The sequence below is a fragment of the Chionomys nivalis genome, chromosome 3, assembly GCF_950005125.1.
Source record: "Chionomys nivalis chromosome 3, mChiNiv1.1, whole genome shotgun sequence".
Classification (NCBI taxonomy): Eukaryota; Metazoa; Chordata; class Mammalia; order Rodentia; family Cricetidae; genus Chionomys; species Chionomys nivalis.
Window position 1 is genome coordinate 124,159,139 of NC_080088.1, and position 21,290 is coordinate 124,180,428.

A 21,290-nucleotide genomic window follows, 5' to 3' on the forward strand; every position below is an offset into this window, starting at 1 on the left:
AAAAAAAAAACCTTCACCTTCTGTCTCCTAAAACTGCATTGGTTTTCTCATTGTCATGACCAATTCCCCGAGAAACAGCAACATTTGTTCCATGGGTTGTGCTGTGTCTCAGACTCTCAAAGGACAGGGAATCCATGTCTGGGGACTTGGGAAGATGGGTCTGAAGCAGCTGCTTACACGCCTTTGTCATGTCCTGTTGCCTCTAATGACTCAATTCCCCCTTCTGGGTTCCACCACCATGGGGCATTACAATGTCCTGAACAGCACCCCCAGTTAGAGACTGGAAATCCAGAGAATTGAGATGCTGTGAAACCTCTCCCTCACAACCTTGAGGACATTTGGACTTTAATAACAGCAGCAGTAACAACAACAGTGGACTCAGCCGGCTTTGGGCTAGCCTGGGTTAGAGACAGGCTATGGACTAGATAGGGAACACGCAGGTTTCTTTAAAGTCCTTTGCACTCAGACCCTCAAATTCCCTGATGAATCCAACTACTGCAGCTTCTTCCTCTCCACCCTCAGGACACTCAGCTTCTTTCCCTTAAACTCGTAGTTATGGGCACCGAAAGGATAATGGCCTGTCTGTGACATGAGGAAACTGTCGTCCCTCAAGACATTCCAGAGCGTGTTCTGTTTAGTGAGTGGCATGGTGGGCAGGAGAAGAGTCTTAACATGGTAAGGGGATTTATAACCACAGGGAAATGCCGGGGGAAATAACAAGGCAGGTGGGTATGCTCCAAGTGCACGACCAAATCAAATCCCTTATCTTTTACAGCTAACTTAACAAAAGTTAAGGTAAAGAAATAAACCAATGTATGAAATGTCAAAGATGAATGTGTAGAGAATAACAGAAAATGGTTGATGATGAAATAAACTGAAGCAAGGCATAAACTAAACCTAAACCAAGTCAGTCAAAATTCAGGCACAAACCCGACCCCACTGGAAGCACACTCACGATATTCAGGTCAGTGGTGATCACAGATGTTCAGACGCACACTAAAAATCAAAATCTATAAAAATCACAGTCTACAGTCAAGTCCTCTGGAGCTAGCTAACCAAAGGTTTCACCGCAGCCTAAGAACAAAGTCTAGGCCCAGCTGGTGCCTAATATAGGCAGGCCTCTCTCATACATCACAATGGTTCCTTGTGAGGTCATGGAGCCATGCACCAATCACAGTTGACCAGAAGCCAGCATAGCTTTAGAGTTCTTTGCTCATGGCTCCTCCCACATCAATACCAAGATTCAGTGTAAGGGAGGTAGAGGTTATTTGGCTCAGCCTTGCAGAGGATCAGACCAGCATGGTGGTGGGCTCAGCTGGTGGCACTGGCAGCAGGGCCTCGGGCGAGGGCTTTCACTGCATAGACATCTCCTCACCCTTGAGCCTATTGAAATATCCTTGCCATCTAGGCCACTCCTGAAATTCTTTTCAGTGTCAAAACCACAAATCCCGGTTTCTCCTGAGTCAAGATCCCTAAAATCTTAAACTGATGAGGTTGATAGTTCGAAGTTAGTCTTCTGTCACGTCAATGACTGACATTTCTGGGGCCTTATGCCAAATCAGCAGGGCAGAGAGCTGACTGTGTTGCCTGGTGGCCTAGGTTTACCTTCTGCATCATTCCTATATAGAATGAGAAATATATAATAAGCAGATCATGTGACTGCTTGATACTTATCTTTTCTACAAGCTGGGAGCTTTACTCTCTAACTTGTATCACACTCCAGGTATCCCGGACTCTGACCATACAGCCTCATCCCATCAGCTAAGCAGGGTTGGGCGCCAGGCATGTTGGCACACGTGGTAATCTTACCATATGGGGGTGAAGGCAGGAGGATCAGAAGTTTAAGGTCATCCCTAGACTATTAAGAACAACACGAGCTCCATGAGACCCTTTCTAAAAAAGGAAATGAAAACATTTTAATACATTTTCATAGCTTTGGATTCAGCAATGCTTTCTTATCCCAGCAGCATAGGCACACACCAGGTGAGAGAAGGCTGTTAAGGGAGAACCCGGAACAGACAGACCTGGGCGCTCACAGGGGAAGAAGAGCAGCAGCTTATGTTCAAAAACTCAGAAGGTGGAAGATAGACCCCTTGTTGCAACTCTGAGTCATGGAAAAAGGTCAACATCGACTCTGCTCCCCACCAAATGGGAGGGTTCAGGGTTTTATGTAGCCCAGGCTGGTGTCAGATTTACTATGTAGACAAAAATAGCCTGGAACCTTTGATCCTCCTGCCTTTGTCTCCCAACTCCTTGAACTGCAGGCACGATTCCATGCCTGGCACTGCCTTCAAAATTCTCTTCATTATTATTTTTAGTACTTTTTGCGTGTGTTCCTAGTGTATGTGTGTATGTTCCTATGTGTATGTGTGTTCCTATGTGCATGGGTGTTTGTTCCTACGTGTATGTGTGTGTTCCTATGTATATGTGTGTGTGAGTTCCTATGTGTGTATGTATTCGCAGCATGTGGCTATCAGAAGTACTTGCTATATATCATATCCAAAGCAGGCACTAAACTCATAGGAATCTCCTGCCTCTACCTCCTCTGTGCTGCTGGTATTCCAGGTGTACTTCCCTATACCTGGTTTAATTTACTCTGCATTATGAAAAAAGTAGTTTACTTAGTTTGTGTGAACAAAAATGTCTGAAAAGATGCTGTCTGGCTGTGAACAACAACAACAAAGCTCCTGGAAAGAGTCTGTGTTGTGTCTGAAGAGACAGTCTAGGCAGAATTTCAATATTGTGCAGAGGTTTGAATTTGATAGGTCCAGCGACTAATTACTTTACCTTGTGCTAGTTCTAGCTCCTTGCCGCACTCAGTTCCTGAGTTTCTTCCTGTCTTCCTTCCCTCTTGTTTTTTTTTTTTTTTTTTTTTGACATTTCAACACACACAGGGTTTGGTTGTCTAGTTTGGGCTGTCATGGAATTCACTCTGTAGACCAGGCTGGACTGGAACTCTGTAGATCCACCTTCCTCTGCTTCCTGGATGCTCGGATTAAAGGTGTCTGCCGCCACCACCCAACTGTCACTCTATCAAAACTAGTAACTCATGATAATAAACACCTCCTTGAAGCTATTAACTTAGCAGAACATTAGCTTCTCAAAACGGAGAGCTCTAAGAATGTCATCAGATCACCTGTTCGCCTGTAGAATAGCGCTCCCCACTTCTCGATGTACCTGCCGCTCTGGTGTGCCCACAAATGTATGGTAAAGTTGCCTCGACTTACGACTGTCTTTGTTGTGTAAAACTGCGCAAATCCTGTGAAAGGCTTCCATATTGGAACATGGAATTTTGGGGTAACCTAAATTTGTGTTCCTGGGGCGTGCTTACTCTAAATGACTCCAGAATAAACCATCTCTTATTCCCTTTAGGATGAGAGCTGAGGTGCTAATGTTGGCATTTCTTTATACCTGGGAGATTGATAACACAAGGCGTCCTCAGCCACCAAATCTTCATAGAAACATCGGGAACCCCATGTTCAACACAGTAATGTGGTGCGTTGGTTTTTTCCTGTTGCTGAGACAACAGTGACTTGAGGGGGTTGGAGGGTAGAGTCTGCTGTGGCTGTGGGAGCTGAAGGCGGCCTCTCACATGGCATTCACAGTCAGGAAGCAGAGAGCCTCTCCAGATGGAGCTTTAGCCCCTGCTCCTATATTTTGGTTTGGAAACAAGGTCTTATGAAGCTTCACTGGCTTCACACTGTTAGTAGCCACGCAGAGCTGCACCTTCAAGGGTGGTCGCTGTGTCAATGACAGGTGATCTTTTATTTCCAGATAAAGCTTTGCAGCACACACTGGGCATGTGCAGGAATGCGCCCTCCCCATAGGAACAAGTGTGGCCTTCCTATAAATTCATACCTGTTCTTTGGTTTGAGAGAGCCCGGCTGTAGAGACGATGCCTCGCTTCTCCTTCCTGCTGCAGTTAATAAGTCCTTCTTCCCTCGCTTCTGTCTTGGCATCTTCATTTTGGCTTTGCACTGGTCAAGAGGAGAATCCACTGAGATCCATCAGTCACTGGCCTGTAACCTCTCACAGAAGAATATGCTCACATCTTCCTCTATGTCAGAATGTATTGAATAACACTAAAGCTGTAAGGCTGAGCAGTTTTAATGATGGCAGTTAGTATAAGTCTGCCTATCTTAGCAGTTTGGCCGAGGCAAATTTTGGTTCTTGATTCCAAACCTTTTTGTTTCTTTTTATTTATTTACTTTGAGACAGAGTCTCTCAATGCAGCCCTGGCTATTGTGGAACTAGCTATGTGGACCAGGCTGGACTCAAACTCACAGAGTTCTGCTTGCCACTGGCACCCAACTGTTGGGATTAAAGGTGTGTACCCCACTACCGGGCTTTATTTCCATTTGAAATGCTAATATTAATTCACATCAGACATCACACTGTAAATGTGGCTGCATATCTCTCCATAAACATGCAGGTTAAGGAAAGAAAGCCACTGCAGAGCGCAAGGGTTTCAACAGTGTGCTGGGAACGTGATCCACAGAGATAAGGAACGAGGCCCATATCAGGAAGGAATACGGTGTTACTGCTCATAAGGAACGAGGCCCATATCAGGAAGGAATACGGTGTTACTGCTCCTGGAATCAGGTTTGAGAATGAAGATGCAGAATTCATCTGTGAGATGAAAAGTCTGAACCAAGTCCACAGCAAGAAATGGGTCAGGAGCATGGAACGGTAGTGGGTCAGGTCCAGGTCCATCAAGTAAGCTCTATCAGTAGTGAGGGAAAGAGCAGAACAGCGGTCCCCAGTCCTTGCACACACAGCATCAGATGGTAGGGTGGTGTGCAGTCATGCCATGACAACGTTTTTGTTTGCTGTCAAAGGGTTTTACTGTTTTGAGTCACGAGGAATCAAACCCAAGTTTTCACACATGCCAGGCAAGGATTCCACCACTAAGCTGTGCCCCCTCCTGCCACTGCAGTGTGAGGGGACAGCATTTTATGAAGCCCATGTGAGGGAGTTGTGCCCTTTTCACAACCTGGAGTGTCTGGTATGTCCTTGGGCCTGATCTACTTTGTATGATTTAAATGCAGCCATGTTGTGTGGATCTCTGCAAACACCACAGGCAGCAGGGTAACAGTCCAATGGTGGTTCAAACTTCAAGTTTGATGCCAAGTAGTTTATTTAAGGCATTTTTAGGCACAGCACAATTTGGTGAAGTTTCCTGATAATTCACTCAATCTCATGTGCACAGCAAATCTAAAGACGTGACCACATCAAAACTCTGTGTTAAGTACAAATGCCATCTTCTATAAAGATGGGTTCTATAGATTAACTAAGAAAACAAGTTCAATATGAGGGTCTGGGTGTAGTCTCGGCCACATAGGTAGCCCAAAGGTCACCAGGCTGTTAAACACATCTGTTCTCACCTTTCTGGGCAGAAAACCAGTTATAGCCTGTTGTTTTAAGGTCAGTAGAAGTCCATAGTGGCCGGGGGAATCCTGATCTTCCAGCTCAATTGAAGGTTTGCTGTGGCTCCTGGCAGGAGTGCTCCCCAATATCATGCCAACACTTCCAGGCCAGTAAAACTTAAGGTTGTGGGAACAGGAAGGAATTTTTTTTTCTAGGGAGTCACTAGGGTGTAATGAGTATACATATTGCCTTTTCCATCCTGCCTTGTTTCCTGGACCCATGGATCCTGGCTATGGGAGAAACTGTACCATATACTGGATGCTGATTCAAAGCATACAGCACCTTCTAGAGAACCCTGCCCCTGCCCTCCATGCTGCTGCCATCTAGCTGACACTGGAACTATGTCTTCAAAAGACCATCCCATCTTTCATCAGGTCAGCTCCCTCGGGATAGCAGAGAACAGGGCGAGACCAGGGGATTCTGTGATCATGGGCCCCATGAACTACACTTTCTACCTCCCCTTACCAGCCTACTGTACCTTAAGTCTGGTTATGGGTCTAGAGGCAGCTATTGGTGACCCCGAGGGGCATCAGTATTGTGTTGCCTGACATTTCCTTCACAGCTGGTTTAGAAGACAATGAAGAATGAACTTCCTCAGTCACTGGTGACAATGATAACATTTCAAGGGGAGGGGGTAATGAGGGTAGAGTGATTACCCCCCAGGTGAGATTAACCCTTGAGTACCTGAGAGTTCACAGTTCTCAGCCCTAATAGAGTCCTCCCACACATCCCCATCTCAAGTCCCAGGATTCCATACTTTACCAATTAATGCCCTTGCCTAACTGCAGACACTGTCTGAGGCTGGGACTTGAGTATTTGCTGTAGTTCAGCCAACCTTATCATGTGGGCTGCTCTTTGATTTTCTGTAGCTTGAGGTCTATGGCTGCTGGAAAGATTCTCTTCCGGGACACACTTAGAAACTTTTATCCTGTTTCCTTTAATACTGGAGCCTGTCAATCTTATCACTAAATTCATTGTTGTCCTCAGCACGTGCTGAGAAGCTAGACCTTGGTTAACACAAAGCTCATTCCTATCCTTTGTTAATTTACCAGAGATGCTGAGAGCAACTGACCATCACCATCACTTTCCTTATTTTGCAACTGTCCAAAGTTTCCTATACAGAACCACCAGACGCATTCCTGCTCATAATTGGTGAATCGGGATAATGGATGGCATTCTTCTCCTTAATTTGTAAAGTGTTCTCACCATGGGCTCTCAGTTCTCTCTGAGCTCCCAGAAGAGGCTTCATTAGCTGTAGCTGTTGGCAAATGGAAAAGCCTACGCCAGATACTTGAGTCACCCTTATCCTTCTGCTGCTCTGGATTCACTTCTGGTGCCAAAATCTGCAGTAGTCAGAGTTCTCCACAGTTACAGGACTTATAGAAGGAATATCTCTCTATATATACACACACAAGCAAACACACACACACAGAAACCCACATAATAAATCCCCATTTATCATACACATATATACAAACATATATGTGTATACATGCACATATATATATGGGTGCGTGTAAAACCCTAGAAAGGCAGGAATTTTAAGGAAGGGGAGAATCACAAGTTACAGCTGCAGAGACTGAAAGTTCCACTACAAGACAAGCTCCAGAAGGAAGAAGACAGGGAGGGGGCGGCACAGTTTCACAGAGAGGAAACTATTCCCTCCTCCTAAATCCAGGGTTTGTATAGATTCTTCTGTTGTTGTCTTACATTTGGTCTAACTGATCATGTCACCTGATCTCTGCGCTAAGCCTAGCTCCTGACCTGCATCTGTCCCTGCACACAGATAAGACAGTGACATCTGCAGGAAGAACAAAGGAGTGACAGAATGGGTAGAAAAGGAGAGATCGCTGGGCATCTTTCAAACTAGCTGAGGCTTGCTTCTCACAAAGCAAATGACAACAATGAAGGAAATGCCCAAGTGACTTCATGAGCGAGCGAGTGGACCACATTGCTGACCTTGGAATTTGTTTCGTCCAGACATTAATATATATATTAATACATTATATTAATTATATATTAATATATTAATATGTATATATATACACATATGCATGTCAGCACAAAGAAAGCACCTGCAAAGAATGCTTTTTCCCACAGCCAGATCACCAACAGTATGACCTAGAGAAGTTTCTACAGTGTGACCTTCAGCTGGGCCAAGATCCAGCCACTGGAAAGTCAACCAGCAGCAACTGAAGGCATGCTCACAGAGTCTGCTGGCACCCCAGTCAATAGAAGGTGAAAAGTTAGGAGCATGTGTACTCTGGTCATTCGCTTCGGACATGCAATCTCTGCAAAGCTATATTATTTTGGTGTGTATATTTGGTGGGAGAAATAGAGAAGGCAGAAGAGGGAGGGGGAAGACAGGACGAAGTGGCTGCTATCATTTTAACATTTGAAAAATATTAAACCAACATATAACAACTAACCAACACACGCAAGGTTCAGGAGCCTGAATACCAGTGAATTCCTGTTCTTTGCTCTTAGGTGCTGGATGCGGCATTTGCTGGGCTCCAATTTGTTTCCACTTCCCAACAGCAGCCTGATTTCCACCTGGTATGCACTTCTTTAGATACCATACCCCTGCCTTCTCGGTAAAACTCCCGAGCCTCCTCCAGCTAGAAGATCTAAAAGCTCTCTGGAGACTTTTGCTGTAAGCCTTCCTGAGGGTCCTGCCACAGGCAAGGTCCAAGCACACGACATAACTTTAAGAACCAACCCTGCATCCCCGAGACTTAGGCTTCTGAACCTAATAAAACACTGATGGAGGAGGCAAAGTTAACATAGTCCGGCCAAGCATGTGGAAATAGAAAGACCTGCTTCTTTGTAGGCTACCTGCCTTCTTCCAGGCACACTCTGCCAGCTTCTTTAACACCTCACTAAATAAAATGTCTTTTTGCTTTAGTGACCAGAATCTGTGTGTTTCCTTGCAACCAAAGTATATTAGCAGACAGCCAGTAACCTACAGGGAAAAACTTAGGGTATATACAATTGGCCATTTGCCATAAATAGAGTAAAATACAGCAGCGTTCTGTCTACATCGCAAAAGGTGAACCTCGTTATCTGTAGTGTATAGTGTAGAAACAGAGCTCCAGCTAACACTCAACATGATCTCTTTACTCTCAGCGACCAGATCCTAATTCCTCCTTTACCAGGAGCTGACTGACCTGCTTTAGAATAGCATTCTTTGTCATTTTCCCATGGGGCTCTCATTTTAAATCAATGTCACCATAACGGTTGTTTTGAAAAGACTTCTAGACTGGAGAGATGGCTCAACAGTCAACAACCCTGGCTGCTCTTCCAGAGGAAACAAAGTTTGATTCTCAGAACCCACTTGATGGCTCACAACCAACTGGAACTGCAGACCCAGGGCATTGAACACCCTCTTCTGACCTCCAAAAGCACTGCATGCATGTGTGGTGTAAGCAGACGTATATGTAAGCAAAACACCCATACGCATAAACAGAAATAAAATAAGAATAAGCTTGGGTGAGTTTGCTGGACCCCTAGTCTGAATTTCCAACTTGTCTGGTAGTATATGAGACACAAGTACAGTGAACGTAGTTCTTTGGCACAGAGGAGCAGAAACATAACCAAGAATGACTCATCTCTGCATGGCCACCCTTCCGAGAACCAATGGGAACACCACATACTTCCAAGAACAACATAAAGGCCACACAAAGTGTCACGTGTCTACAATCACAGCACTCTAGGAGTGGATGGAGGATAAGGATTTCAAGGCCAGCCTCAGCTACATAGCAAGATCAGGCCAGCCTGAGCTACAGGAAACCCTGTTTCAAAAATTCCAAAACAAGGGTCTAGAGAAATGGATCAGCAATTAAGAACCCTTGCTTCTCTTACACAGATGGTTTCATAACTACCTGTAAGACTTCCTCTGACCCCTGTTGACACACACACACACATACACACATGAATACACCCATACATAACATGAATCAAAACAAATCTTTAAAAGCATTCTAAAACAAAACATGGCAATAAAAAGATAATAATACAAAGAGACAGAGCTGGTGAGTTGAGCTTGGAAAAACTAGAAGAAAATTTTAATCCTTCTCTGTTTTGCAGACACAGATTTCCTGCATGGAACAATGAATCAGTTCTAGAAATGGAACTGGTGATGGTTGCACAGCTTTAAGATTCTATTTCATGCCTCTAAGAGCTATGAGCTGAAATGTATTTAAACTGATAAATGTTGTATTTCACCTACTTTATCACAATGATTTTTTTAAGCTTTCTGATGAAATCTAATAGCAATCAGAGTTTGAGAACACAGTCATAAAGGGGCAAAGACACTTTTTTCTGAAAATAGTTGGGTGGTATTTATCTGAAGATGTGCAACATTGTACTCTTTGATTTATTCCTCTTCTAGGAAATTTTCTAATAAAAATTTTTGTGAAAATGATCATAATTCCAGCACGACTTCAACACTCTGAGGCTGTTCATGGTTTTGAAGACAGATGTCGCTCTCCAATCAAGGCTGCCCTACAACCTGAAATCATTCAGCTCAGGACTCATAAGCGTGAGATTCCAGGTGTGTGTCATCACACCTGAATCCTAGTATGATTTTTTAAAGCCAAAGATTTAAAGTTTGAGCTTGAGCATAGTGGATTTGTGAAGTAATTTATTATATATTCACATAACCAAGTGCTAGGAGGGTATTTAAAATTATAGTGTGGAAGAATATTTAATAATCTAGAAGTGTTTCAGTATAATGCTAGTGAAAAAGACATGGAGTTTAGCATGACTGAGTTCTGGGTGTGTGGTCTGGTGTGTGCTCTTACCTTGTCTAGCCATCTTTTCCTCTGATTGGTGTAGTTGGGGCTGTCTGTGTCTCTGGTGATCAATCTTCCAGGTGCCAGTGAATCCAAGGCTCCGATGGTTGCTCCTCATGGTACAGTCAGGGCCATGGTTCCAGTCAAACCGTTGGTCACTCTGTTCCTGGAGGTCACTCAGTGGTGGCTCTGCAATACCAGGGGTTATTTTGGCCTGCTCCCATGGAGATTGTTTTCTTGGGGCTGTTTATGCTGAGGTTGCTGCCTTGGGCCTACTCTGGAAGAGGTGGCTGGTTCCGGCCTGCTCCAGTAGATATTGCTAGCTCAGGCCTGCTACCTCAGAGGTTGTTTATTCATGCCCAGTCTGACATAGGACTCTGGTTTGGGGCTGCTCCCTCAACAGTGGCTCCCTTGTACCTGCTTCTGTGGAGGTTGTTGCCTCAGGCCTGCTCTGGCAGGGGTCACTGACTCAAGCCTGCTCCTGTGGAGGTTGCTGCTTGGGGCCTGCTCAGGCTGAGGTAGCTGGCTCAGGCCTGTTTCCATAGATGTCCCTGGCCTGGGCCCCCTCCTGCAGAGGTCCCTGGTTTGAACCCCGTCCTGCAGATGTCTCTGGCTCAGGCCTACTCCCTCAGTAGTTGCTCCCTTGTCAGGTTAATTTAAATTATAAGAACTATTTAGGAACAAGGCTAAGCTAGGGCTGATATAATATAGCATTATTATATTCATGATGGAGGAAGGTCATTGGTTAAATAATAAAGAAACTGCCTAGGCCCATTTATAGGCCAGCCCTTAGGTGGGTGGAGTAAACAGACAGGATGCTGGGAGAAAGAAGCCGAGTAGGGAGTCGCCATGATTCTCCCACTCCAGACAGACGCAGGTTAAGATCTTTCCTGGTAAGCCAGCTCGTGGTACTACACAGAATATTAGAAATGGGTTAGATCAATATGTAAGAGCTAGCCAATAAAAGGTTGGAACTAATGGGCCAGGCAGTGATTAAAAGAATACAGTTTCCGTGTAATTATTTCGGGGCATAAGGTAGCCATGCGGGCGGCTGGGTGCCGGGGACGCAGCCCCGCCGCTTTTATTCCAACATATTCATAATAAGTCTCTGTGTCATTATTTGGGAGCTTGTAGCCCCGATGAGAAAGTACTCCTTCCCTATGGTTTCTCCCATAGCCAGGATTCATGAGTCCAGGAACCCAGGGGTGGAAATGGGAATTGTTTCACTCATTATCACTCCTAACTACCCACTAGGAAATTATTTGCTTCCTGTTCCTGAGATCTTAAGTTCTGCTAGCTTACAAGTTTTGGGAGCTCAGGCTTCCCCCTCATTATTCTGGGTTTCTGGTGCCTTAGACATTCTTAGCCAACATGCTAAGAAAGGGAAGACAGCATTGGGAGGGATGACAGATTACCAAGAAGAAACTGGATTGCTTCTTCACAATGGAGAAAAGGAAGATTACGTCTGCAGTGCAGGAGATCCCTAGGGCATCTCTCGGTGCTACCATGTCCTGTGATTAAAGTCAATGGGAAACGACCACAACCTAATCCAGGCAGGATGAGAAAGGGCACAGATCCTTCAGAAATGAAGGTATGGGTCACTCCTGCAGGAGAAGAAGCAAGACCTACCTACATTCTTATTTATGGTGGAGGAAATACAGAATGGGTAGGAGAGTAAGCTACTCATATCAGCCAAGGCCATGTGACCATTACAGGAATGAGGATTATTAGCAGCAACACGAAACCTCATGGAACCCCCTCAAGCTAGCAGAGTACATCCAGACTCTGCACCAGTTACATTCCCTTGGGACAGCGTGGATACAAGACAGAAGCCTAAGCAAAGGGACATCTGCCTTTGAGACTGCCTTCCAGGGGTCCTACGCAGACACTAGGTCCACCCATAGGTTCAGACAGCCAGTCACCTTACAGAGTGAACAGCTGTCACATACAATGTGTCATCAATTTAAGTGAAACCCAAATCCCACCACCTTGTCATCCCCCGCCCAGATGATGGCAAAAGGGAACAGAATTCAAAGGAGGCAAGTCAGCCCTGACTTGAGGTGCTAAAGGGTTTAAATTACAACACTAAATATATCAACTTAGGAATTTTTAGTGAAAAGAATTATTTTGATTTTTAAAAAAGACATGTATTTAAGGCATTTCACTTCTTCCATGGCTAGAGACCAAGAGAAGAGAAACCAAAGGACGGCTCGGTCCTCAGAGCACAACTCACCCGCCTGGCTTTGCTCTGATATTTGATGGCTTTCTTGGTTTCTTCCTTGGCGTGTTTGACGTAGTCGGCAGCATTCATCACATTTCTCTCGATGTTGTTGACCATTTCACCCTGAAAACAAGTTTCAAGCTCAGCAAACGTCAAGTCGCTCTCTCATGTCTCCCGAGACAGCTCTCAGGTAAGCCCAGCACGAGAGGGATGGAGACAGGATCCCTCACGGTTACAAAGTGGTGCAGACACGCCAGCAAACGCAACCCAATTCCTGTTTCAGGAGCAGCTGAAAGGGGCGGTGGCAGCAAGGACAGGTGAATGATGACCTGACATGTCTTCACAGATGACAGGTGAAGACTATCCACAGATGAGCGATGACCTGACATGTCTTTACAGACGCACAGTGAAGGGAGGGCTGCAAGCTCAGGTTAGTCTCATGTTTTACCCTCAGTAAAACATCCCACACGCAAAGGATGATGTCTTTTCTAACAGGCAGAAACCCACTACTGCTTATCTTTACAATATCAGCGAACTAAGTACAGCCTCCAGGTGACAATGAATTGATGGTCAAAGATGACAATGGGAGGAGAGTCCACAGCACGTGTGGGGAGGTGCATTACCTGGGTCCTGTCCGGGAGGAGACCGAGTCTGCAGCAGCCAATAGCAAAGCATTGGAGAAGGATGGATAGGTGACTATCATTCACAAGCAAATGCACTAGCAAGTCCTGATTCTGGGTTTCTGTGTTACCAACCTAACACAACGGCAGATGTCTAAAAGGTAACGGGAAGTGAGGCCACCTCTGGTGGCTTGTCCTAATGAAGCTTCCCACCACACATTAGGTATGAAGTGATTATAACTAAAGCCTGAGCCGTACAAAGCTTTGGGATTTCAAAATCGATCTACCATCACACAACTACTTCCCTCTGAGTCCGAAAGTCACCAGATGCCCCACTCCACAGTTCTTAGACCAAGTGGCAACTGGTCCATCCCAGGTCAAAGAAAACCACACGTGTCCATCAGTGCTAATCCCTGCCCACAGATACCCACTCCAACCCACCAGTGCCTACCCTTGCCTCTCCATAACTGTTGGCATCCTCCACAGGTATCTGGTACGTGAGCTTTTTCACAGGTTTTTACGATAAAGTTTATCAAAATAAACACCATTCAAGGCATGTGGGGATGAATCCTAAACCCTTGACATATCTAGGCATCAGAGAACGTCACTAGCTATCAGCCAAGGGACTCTGACAGCTGCCTCAGAAAGGTGGTGACGAACAAAAGCTTGTCTCGCTGGAGGCCAGCTGCACCCTAGCCTGTCCCAGATGCTCCTGAGGGATCTGAAAACCCTGGAAGACTGGTTCCGTCTCTGTAGGTTCCCACTGCAACTGAGTCAGTATGGACACATCGCCCATGCACACACAACTTGATGTTATACTTGCACACACTCTGGTCATCCCTGCCTGAGCTGCACAGCAGGCAAGAACACCATAGAGTGAGGTGGGCTCTGGTCAGTCTCAGTGATTTTACCCTCAAGGTTAGTCTTTAAGCACTATCCTGATCCTTGTTTCGGTTTTTCGAGACAGGGTTTCTCTGTAGCTTTGGAGCCTGTCCTGGAACTCGCTATGTAGACTAGGCTGGCCTCGAACTCACAGACATGTGCCTGCCTCTGCCTCCCAAGTGCTGGGATTAAAGGTGTGTGTCACCACAGCCTGGTGCTCAGTCATTCTTGGAGTCAACAGCCCCAAGAGGGGAAGACCAATGTCCCCACAGTCCTGCCAATTTCAGGGTGGTTGGCTTGGCCACCTCCTTCCTCTGTGAGCACTGTTATATGTAACTGAGGTCACATGATGTGTGTTCACATTTATTTACATGTATTCATATCCGTGGCTGTAGTAAGGTTTCTGTATATCCTTAAACCCACCACAGACATTTGAAGGTTTCATTATTCTCCAGCACCTGGTGCTGCCTGTGGCTCTCTACCTAAGCAGCTGGCCAGCGAGCATGGCTCCTGTAACTGACTAGTGGCCTATGGAGGAAGTGTCCACTTAGGTTTCAGTTAAGCATTCACCACAAACAGCACCTGACTCGAGACTTGATACCTAGCCCTGGCTTCCCTGGCCAGAGCATGGGGAAGATGCCTCATTACCTGGGTCTCCACAAACATGGCCATATTCATGAACATCTCGTGTAGCTCTCGGATGCTGCTCTCCAGCTTCATGATGTCTTTGTGACGTGACTCGATCTCGTTGAGAGCTTGCCTAGTAATTTGTGAATCCGATATAATCTTCGGAAGGCAGAAGAAAAAGTATTACTAACTCCAGGCTGGCTGGTAAGTTAAAGGCAAAAGTGCCCGTCTACATTAAGTGTGTTGATGTACGGCTGTGGCACTCACATCCGAGATGAAGATGGACGGCTTCCCGCTCTCCAGCATCTCCTCCAGCTCATCGTCTGTGGTGGTCCTCCCAGCTGAGGGGCAATGGGAACTGCACTGAGGATGCAGCGTGGGACGCAGCCAGGGATCGTTAACTAAGGGATCACTAAGCTCTGACTGAGCCATTAGCCTCGTCCACAGAGTTTCCCTGCCCTTTCTAAGATCCCTTCCTGGGCAGGCTAATGTGGCGGAAATGTGACCGCAATGTGTCACAGACCCACCCTGGTATTACAGAGGAGTAGCCGTGCCTCTCCTACAGGTTCAACACAGGCTTCAGGACAGAAGCAGCTAGCCTGAAGGTGGCATGTGACAAACACATGGAGGTCATCTCCCAGCCAGGCAGGAGGGACTGCAGTATACAGAAGCGCCTCAAGCTTTGCATATGTGACTGATGTACAAGCGCCAGCAGCTATGAGCAACTCAGCACCGGCTCCCCACCCCCAACTCTGAACACATCTGGCTGACACTAGGCCCAGGCATTAGAAAAGGGTTTCCGGTTTATGGTGCAGCTGAAGGTGTGAAGGATCTTTGAAGAGTGTCTGCCACACTCTCCCTACTCACTGATCTCTAGCTGGCGCTGGATGCGGCCTTTGCTTCGCTCCCGAAACAGGATCTGCGCTTCGTTGTATTCTGTCATGACGTCCACAAATTTCCGTGACAGCACCGAGTGCTAGAACATGGAAAACACGGTGTTAGTGTATGAGAGTCATTCCTTCCTTTGTAAGAGGTAAAACCTATGACTGGAAAGCTCAGACCGTTACTCTTTTTCAGTAGAAAATAAGAGCAAAAGCAGCAATGGAAGCTGTATGACCTGAGGTCACCAGGCCGTAGTAACACACACCTATAATCCCAGCACTCAGGAGGGAGAGGCAGGCAGATCTCTGCATTTAAGGTCAGCCTGGTCTACACAGTGAGCTCCAGGCCAACTAGGACTACATAGTGAGACTATGTCTCAAAAAAACAAAACAAAATGCCACCAACAAATAATCTGGGGCCTACAGCAGTCAGCTGACTTCTGGAGGTGAGCATTATGGGAAGCTGAATCCAGCTGGCAGGCACATGGACTGCCTTGAACTGGCAGGCTTGTTCACACAGCACTGAACTTCCCAGGTCTCAACCATAAACCCCCAAACAATTAAGACCAAACCACTAACATCCAGATGATTCAGCTGGTCCCCTGCTCTGCAGCACAGACTGTGTGGGTTTCTGAGGTGTCATTTCACAGTGAAGAGATGCAACCCATGTGCAGACAGACAGTGAGGGAGGGCAGACATGACAAAAAGATGCAACAGCTAGGCTCAGATGTGGCTCAATGACAGAGCTCTTGCTGAGCACATGCAGGGCACCAGATTCAATTCCCAGCACAATAAACAAATGGAATTGCTTTGGATTTGGACAAAGGGAGATGCTGTTCTTCCACATCGCCTCAATCTAACTGAGGCTGGAAGGCTGACCTGGGTCCTTCGTATCCGCAGGTCCACTGACGTTCAGTTCCCACTCTCGTCCTGATCACAACTCTGCTCGATAGCTAGAAGGAAGCAGGGCAGAGTCACCCAAGTATGACAGCAGTCTCAGGATGGCCTCAATTTTCCCCATAAAACTAAAGAACAGGTGATATCTTAAAATAATCCTCTAAAGCAGTGGTTCTCAACCTTCCTAATGCTGAGACCCTTTAATACAGTTCCTCATGTTGTACTGACTCCTAACCATAACATCATTTTTGTTATTACTTTATAACTGCAATTTTGCTACTGTTGTGAATTGTAATGTAAATACCTGATATGCAGGCTGTCTAATATGTGACCCTATGAAAGGGTTATTTGACCCCCAAAGAGGTCAAGACCCACAGGTTGAGAATCACTGTTCTAGTTACCAAAAGAAATGTTTATAACACTGTACACATAGGTATTCATGACAGACATGTAGACAGACATGCACAAACTTGTGTGTACACACATTAACACCCATGTAAACACATATATACAAATACCAACTTACAAGTATGCACATACTTGCATACATATAATGTATGCATACACACCCAAATCATAAATACATGTATATAGAAAAATGCATAATAAACCAAACACATACACAAATATGCATACAGGTGTGTGATTGTGCATGGGCCTTGTGTGTTTGTGTTTATGCATTTGTATGTTTGTGTTCGTATGTATGCATTTGTATATCCACATTTGTCTCTGTTGCTCTGGCTGTTTGCATGTGTGTGCATCGGTGTTTGTAAGTAGTTGGTGTGTATTTGGGGTGTGCCAGGTGTCTTTAAACACCCAGTCACTGTAATGAGTCTGAATTAGATATTGAGTGGTTGTATTCTTGGGAACAACATTGCTTTTAAGGTGCACACTCTCAGGGTCCGCCTTGAGATCAGTGGGGAGCACACTAGGACCTGGGCAACATGTCTGCCACCATGAAGTTGCTGTCCCTGAGAAGAGGGTGTGACATGCAGAGATGAGATTTGCTCCTTTTGATGTGTCTCTGTGAGTTAAACACGTCTTCCTCACAGATCAAGGAAGGCAACTTCTATTTAAGTACTGTGCAGAAAGCCACAACCCTCACCCAGGCCAGGTGTCATGCTGAACGCAGAGCCCCATGATCTCAGCTGGGCTGATGTCAAGTGTGTGCCGGCTGGAACTGCAGGTAGGGGGCGCTGCAGAGAGCCCTCCCTCCCCTGCTGCTCAGCCAGTGTCCCTCCCACCTCCCACCCCAGACCTGGGATAGAACCTTGGGAGTGGAGAAGGAGGGGACCACAATGCAGCCCCTCCCTGATCTCTCCAATGGTATTTCGTGGATGGTAGTGTAAATGTGCATCTCTCTACTGCTGTGGGGGTGGGAGGGTCAAGGTTGGGTTTTGGGAGTCATGAAAGCCCTAGTTTGGAATTAAAGCAAGTGACATGGATTTGGAATTGTCCGGAGGCTCACGGGTCACTTCACCGCACCCAGCCTTTTCAGCAGTTTCTTGCCTCTGGAGAGCAGCCCTTTTATCTTTTTCGAGGACATTTCCCTGCCTCTTCTAGGACCACCAGAACCCATAGATGATGTAGGTGACCCCGAATGGAGATGGGCTGTGGGGGATGGAGCTCTCCTTGCTGTCCCTGAACCCTCGGGAGGAACCTAGTAGGTACATTGCGACAGTTTTATTGGGTGTGTCAGTGCCAACAACAATTCACTCGGTAACGCGTACTGCCCCATCTCCCGCCAGCCAGGGGAAAGGGTGGGTGGCTCGTTTCTTCTTTCAATTTTTAAAGTATGCCATGTTCAGCAAGTCCGGTTTTATCCCATGCTTTTTCAGACCCAGGCCAGCTGGCCTTGGTGAGTTCCTGATAGAACATCCCCATTGTCTCAGTGTGTGGGTGCACCCCTCGCGGTCCTAAGTTCCTTGCTCGTGCTCTGTCTCCTGCTCATGATTTGGCATACTTTAAAAATTGAAAGAAGAAACATGGGATAAAACCGGACTTGCTGAACATAATGGACAATGAGGACTACTGAGAACTCAAGAACAATGGCAATGGGTTTTTGATCCTACTGCACGTACTGGCTTTGTGGGAGCTTAGGCAGTTTGGATGCTCACCTTACTAGACCTGGATGGAGGTGGGTGGTCCTTGGACTTCCCACAGGGCAGGGAACCCGGATTACTCTTAGGGATGATGAGGGAGGGGGACTTGATGGGGGAGGGGGAGGGAAATGGGAGGTGGTGGCGGGGAGAAGGCAGAAATCTTTAATAAATAAATAAACAATAAAAAGATCTGAAAAAAAATAAATTAAGCAAGCAATTAAAAAAAAATAAAGTATGCCATGAGAAGCCCACGCCCACTCCTAAGCCCCCTCTGAGAGAGAGGCTGGCCTCGATGGGCTTTCGCTGTCTGTGTCTTGGGAGACAGGGTGGCCATTGCTTTGGCAAAGAAAGCCAGGTCATAATTTACTCTGAAAATTCAGACTAAAAGCAGGGGAAGTTATTGTCAATCAGATGGATAGGCAAGGTGGCCGAGTACCCATCAATCATTGTAAAGCAAAAGCTCTCAATGGGAATTTGGATGGATCGTGAACTAGGTGGGTAGATAAGACCCTGCCATGGTGGAGTGAGCCCTTGGGTCAGTTAGAATCCTACAGAAAGTTTGGGAATGGCACACTGTTTGAAAGAAAAAAAACTGAAATGAACCTTAATTGCAATCTAAGGAAGCTCAGAGGCCCTTCTTCTCACGGTTTCCAAAGAGAGGTATGTTTTCCCCAGCACGTGGTGGGCTTTGAAAGACTATTAGGTGGGGAAAAAAGCTAACCAACAGTGTTTTGAAGGGATGGAATTTGATTAAGGGACATAGAGTGCCAATTTAACTTCATTCTGCAGCTAGGCACACACCTGAGCATGGCCAGTAATTGCCAGGCCTCTGGTTCTCTAAACTCCCCAGGGCAGAACTAGGCAAGTGAGAGCTGGCCACTCAGTGGGCGCATACACCATGCAAGGCAAGGGGGCCCCAAGCTTGCTTGGATTGAAAATCAAGGTCTAACTCTAATGGATAACACCTAGGGCGCACCCCAAAGCACACCTGAAGATACCACGGGACCAGCTAGTGCAGTCTCAGGAACTGCCATGTCGGGAGACAGTATCGCATTAGTAGGCCAGCACCTCTCTCTCACCTCCATGAGCTCTGAACAATTGTACTTTGAGGAGAGGGAACACCTGCTCCTAAGGCCAAGGTGCTGCAGCTGGGTGTTCCGGCCAGCTTTGGCACGCCCAGAGCCAAGGCTGCCCTTCAGGGCTTGACCTGGGATTAAAGTTTTGGCTGTTAGTGTGAGTCAAGCTTGCTCACAGTAAACACGTGGATCGGGTTGTGCTTTTCCCGAGGGTGGCTAACAATGCAACGGGCAGCTTTCCTTTTGAGTACACGCTGGCGCACTCTGTGTAAACAAACGGCTTTAAGAAATATGTTCCCAAGGTTGGCCTTTCCCGTATTCTCAATGGACATATTTAAAAAGATTGTTCAAGATGATTTGTTTCACTCTGAATTCAGTTGCTGGGCAACTGAGACCAGGTGAGATAGCCTATAATACTTTAGGTCCAATGGGTTTTTTTCAGACATATTTCTTTTCTCTCTCTTTCTCTTTCTTTAAGCCCACATTGAAGTCTTAAGACTACCACGCTGTCCGCTTAGGGTAGCTTAAGTCGGTATCTCTCTAAGGTGTCTTCGGTTGCTCACTTACGTGAAGGCTACATGCCTGATTAGGGTGTGAAATGAACACTCTTCTTCTATGTCCAAGCAGATGAGCGAAGAGATAAAAACATATACGTAAAATACAACTGATAAGAACTCGCAGTGATGGCGAAATGTGAAGATGAGACACTCAAGAGAATGCAGTCTCAGGCAGGCGTGCTACGCTGCAGAAGCCCTGCCATCTAAGCCCTAAGGGGGTGGCCAGTGGCATTTGGGTCCCCAAACCTCACTCTCTGTCAGCTGAACTGTGCACCTATTGTAGAGGCCAAGGAAGGCCTCTGACTGACTGAAACCAAAGGGTCCTTCTGTGGGACACCAACATACAAGTTGGAGCTAAGCATTTGCGGGCACAATGGCCAAAGAAGGACAGAGGGGAACAAAATCAGGGCAGATGCTGGTGGGAACCAAGTCATGAAAGCAGCAATGCAAAGATTGCGCCAGACCGCAGAGAGGGGAAGAGGCAGGCAGGCAGGCTAAGGGGGCTGGCTTACCCTTTTGGCCTTGGAGCGCATGGGTGGGTCCTGGGAGTAGTGGGATGGAGCATCAGAAAGGTGGACCTTCACATCATCAGGCACTTCTTCCAAGAAGTTGGAGGGCACAAGGCCTTTCTGCCCATTCAGCTCTCCCTGTAAACAAAGAGTGGAGAAAGGGTCAAGGAAGCCACTTCATTTTCCAGAACCTATTTCTCCCACAAGGACACCCTACTTAAGAGGACAGATGTGACCAGTTGATTCTGGCTGGAAGTGGCAGGGCTTGAAGGAATGTTGGGTAAACATTCCCTACAGAGTCCAGATCATGACAAGAAGCCCAGTCATGCATGAGGTAGGAATCCAGGGCCTTACAAGAGCCAGGTAAGTGTCCTGCTGCTGAGCTGAGCCACATTCCCAGCTCTCTTCTGGCTTACTTTGAAATAAGATCTCACTCAGTTGCCCAGGCCAGCCTTGAACTCACAACCCTCCTGCTCAGCATCCTGGGAAGTGGGAACTCCAGTTCTCTACAAGTCTTCTTCTGGCCTGTCAAGTGCAGCTCTTGTTTAGGATTGAGGTACAGATTCTAAAGATTCAACTCTACTTGGAGCCACTCCTTAATTCTCAAGCCCAACGTCCTCTAGGGCTGGAGTACAGCTCAGTGGTGAAGCACTTGCCTGGTGTCTGCATTCCACCGAGCCAGCCTGGGAGACTGAAGG

The 21,290-nt window shown here is 46.4% G+C and overlaps 2 protein-coding genes across 2 annotated transcripts in view; both read right to left on the reverse strand.

Annotated features, from left to right (window-relative positions):
• Positions 1 to 3,987: 3,987 nt before the first annotated feature.
• Positions 3,988 to 20,671, reverse strand: LOC130871588 (syntaxin-2-like). The gene is made up of 8 exons (XM_057765065.1): positions 20,596 to 20,671; positions 16,331 to 16,404; positions 15,438 to 15,546; positions 14,838 to 14,911; positions 14,592 to 14,729; positions 12,454 to 12,564; positions 10,230 to 10,409; positions 3,988 to 4,096 (listed from the first exon to the last, which is right to left on the reverse strand). The coding sequence occupies exons 3-7, from the start codon at positions 15,511 to 15,513 to the stop codon at positions 10,398 to 10,400; spliced, it is 411 nt and encodes a 136-aa protein (XP_057621048.1). The 5' UTR covers positions 15,514 to 15,546; positions 16,331 to 16,404; positions 20,596 to 20,671; the 3' UTR covers positions 3,988 to 4,096; positions 10,230 to 10,397.
• Positions 19,981 to 21,290, reverse strand: part of LOC130871589 (RIMS-binding protein 2-like) — a 54,625-nt gene continuing 53,315 nt past the window's right edge. Inside the window, 2 exon segments of the mRNA XM_057765066.1 lie at positions 19,981 to 20,139; positions 20,596 to 20,730. Of these exon segments, the coding sequence (XP_057621049.1) occupies positions 20,113 to 20,139; positions 20,596 to 20,730 (162 nt within the window). The 3' untranslated portion in view covers positions 19,981 to 20,112.

Coding starts and splice junctions, on each gene's coding strand:
- LOC130871588 (XM_057765065.1), bottom strand. CDS start 15,513: ATGACAGAATACAACGAAGCGCAGATCCTGTTTCGGGAGCGAAGCAAA. Junction 14,730..14,837: donor CGTCCATCTTCATCTCGGAT/GTGAGTGCCACA, acceptor TGCCTTCCGAAG/ATTATATCGGATTCACAAAT. Junction 12,565..14,591: donor CCATGTTTGTGGAGACCCAG/GTAATGAGGCAT, acceptor ACTTGTTTTCAG/GGTGAAATGGTCAACAACAT.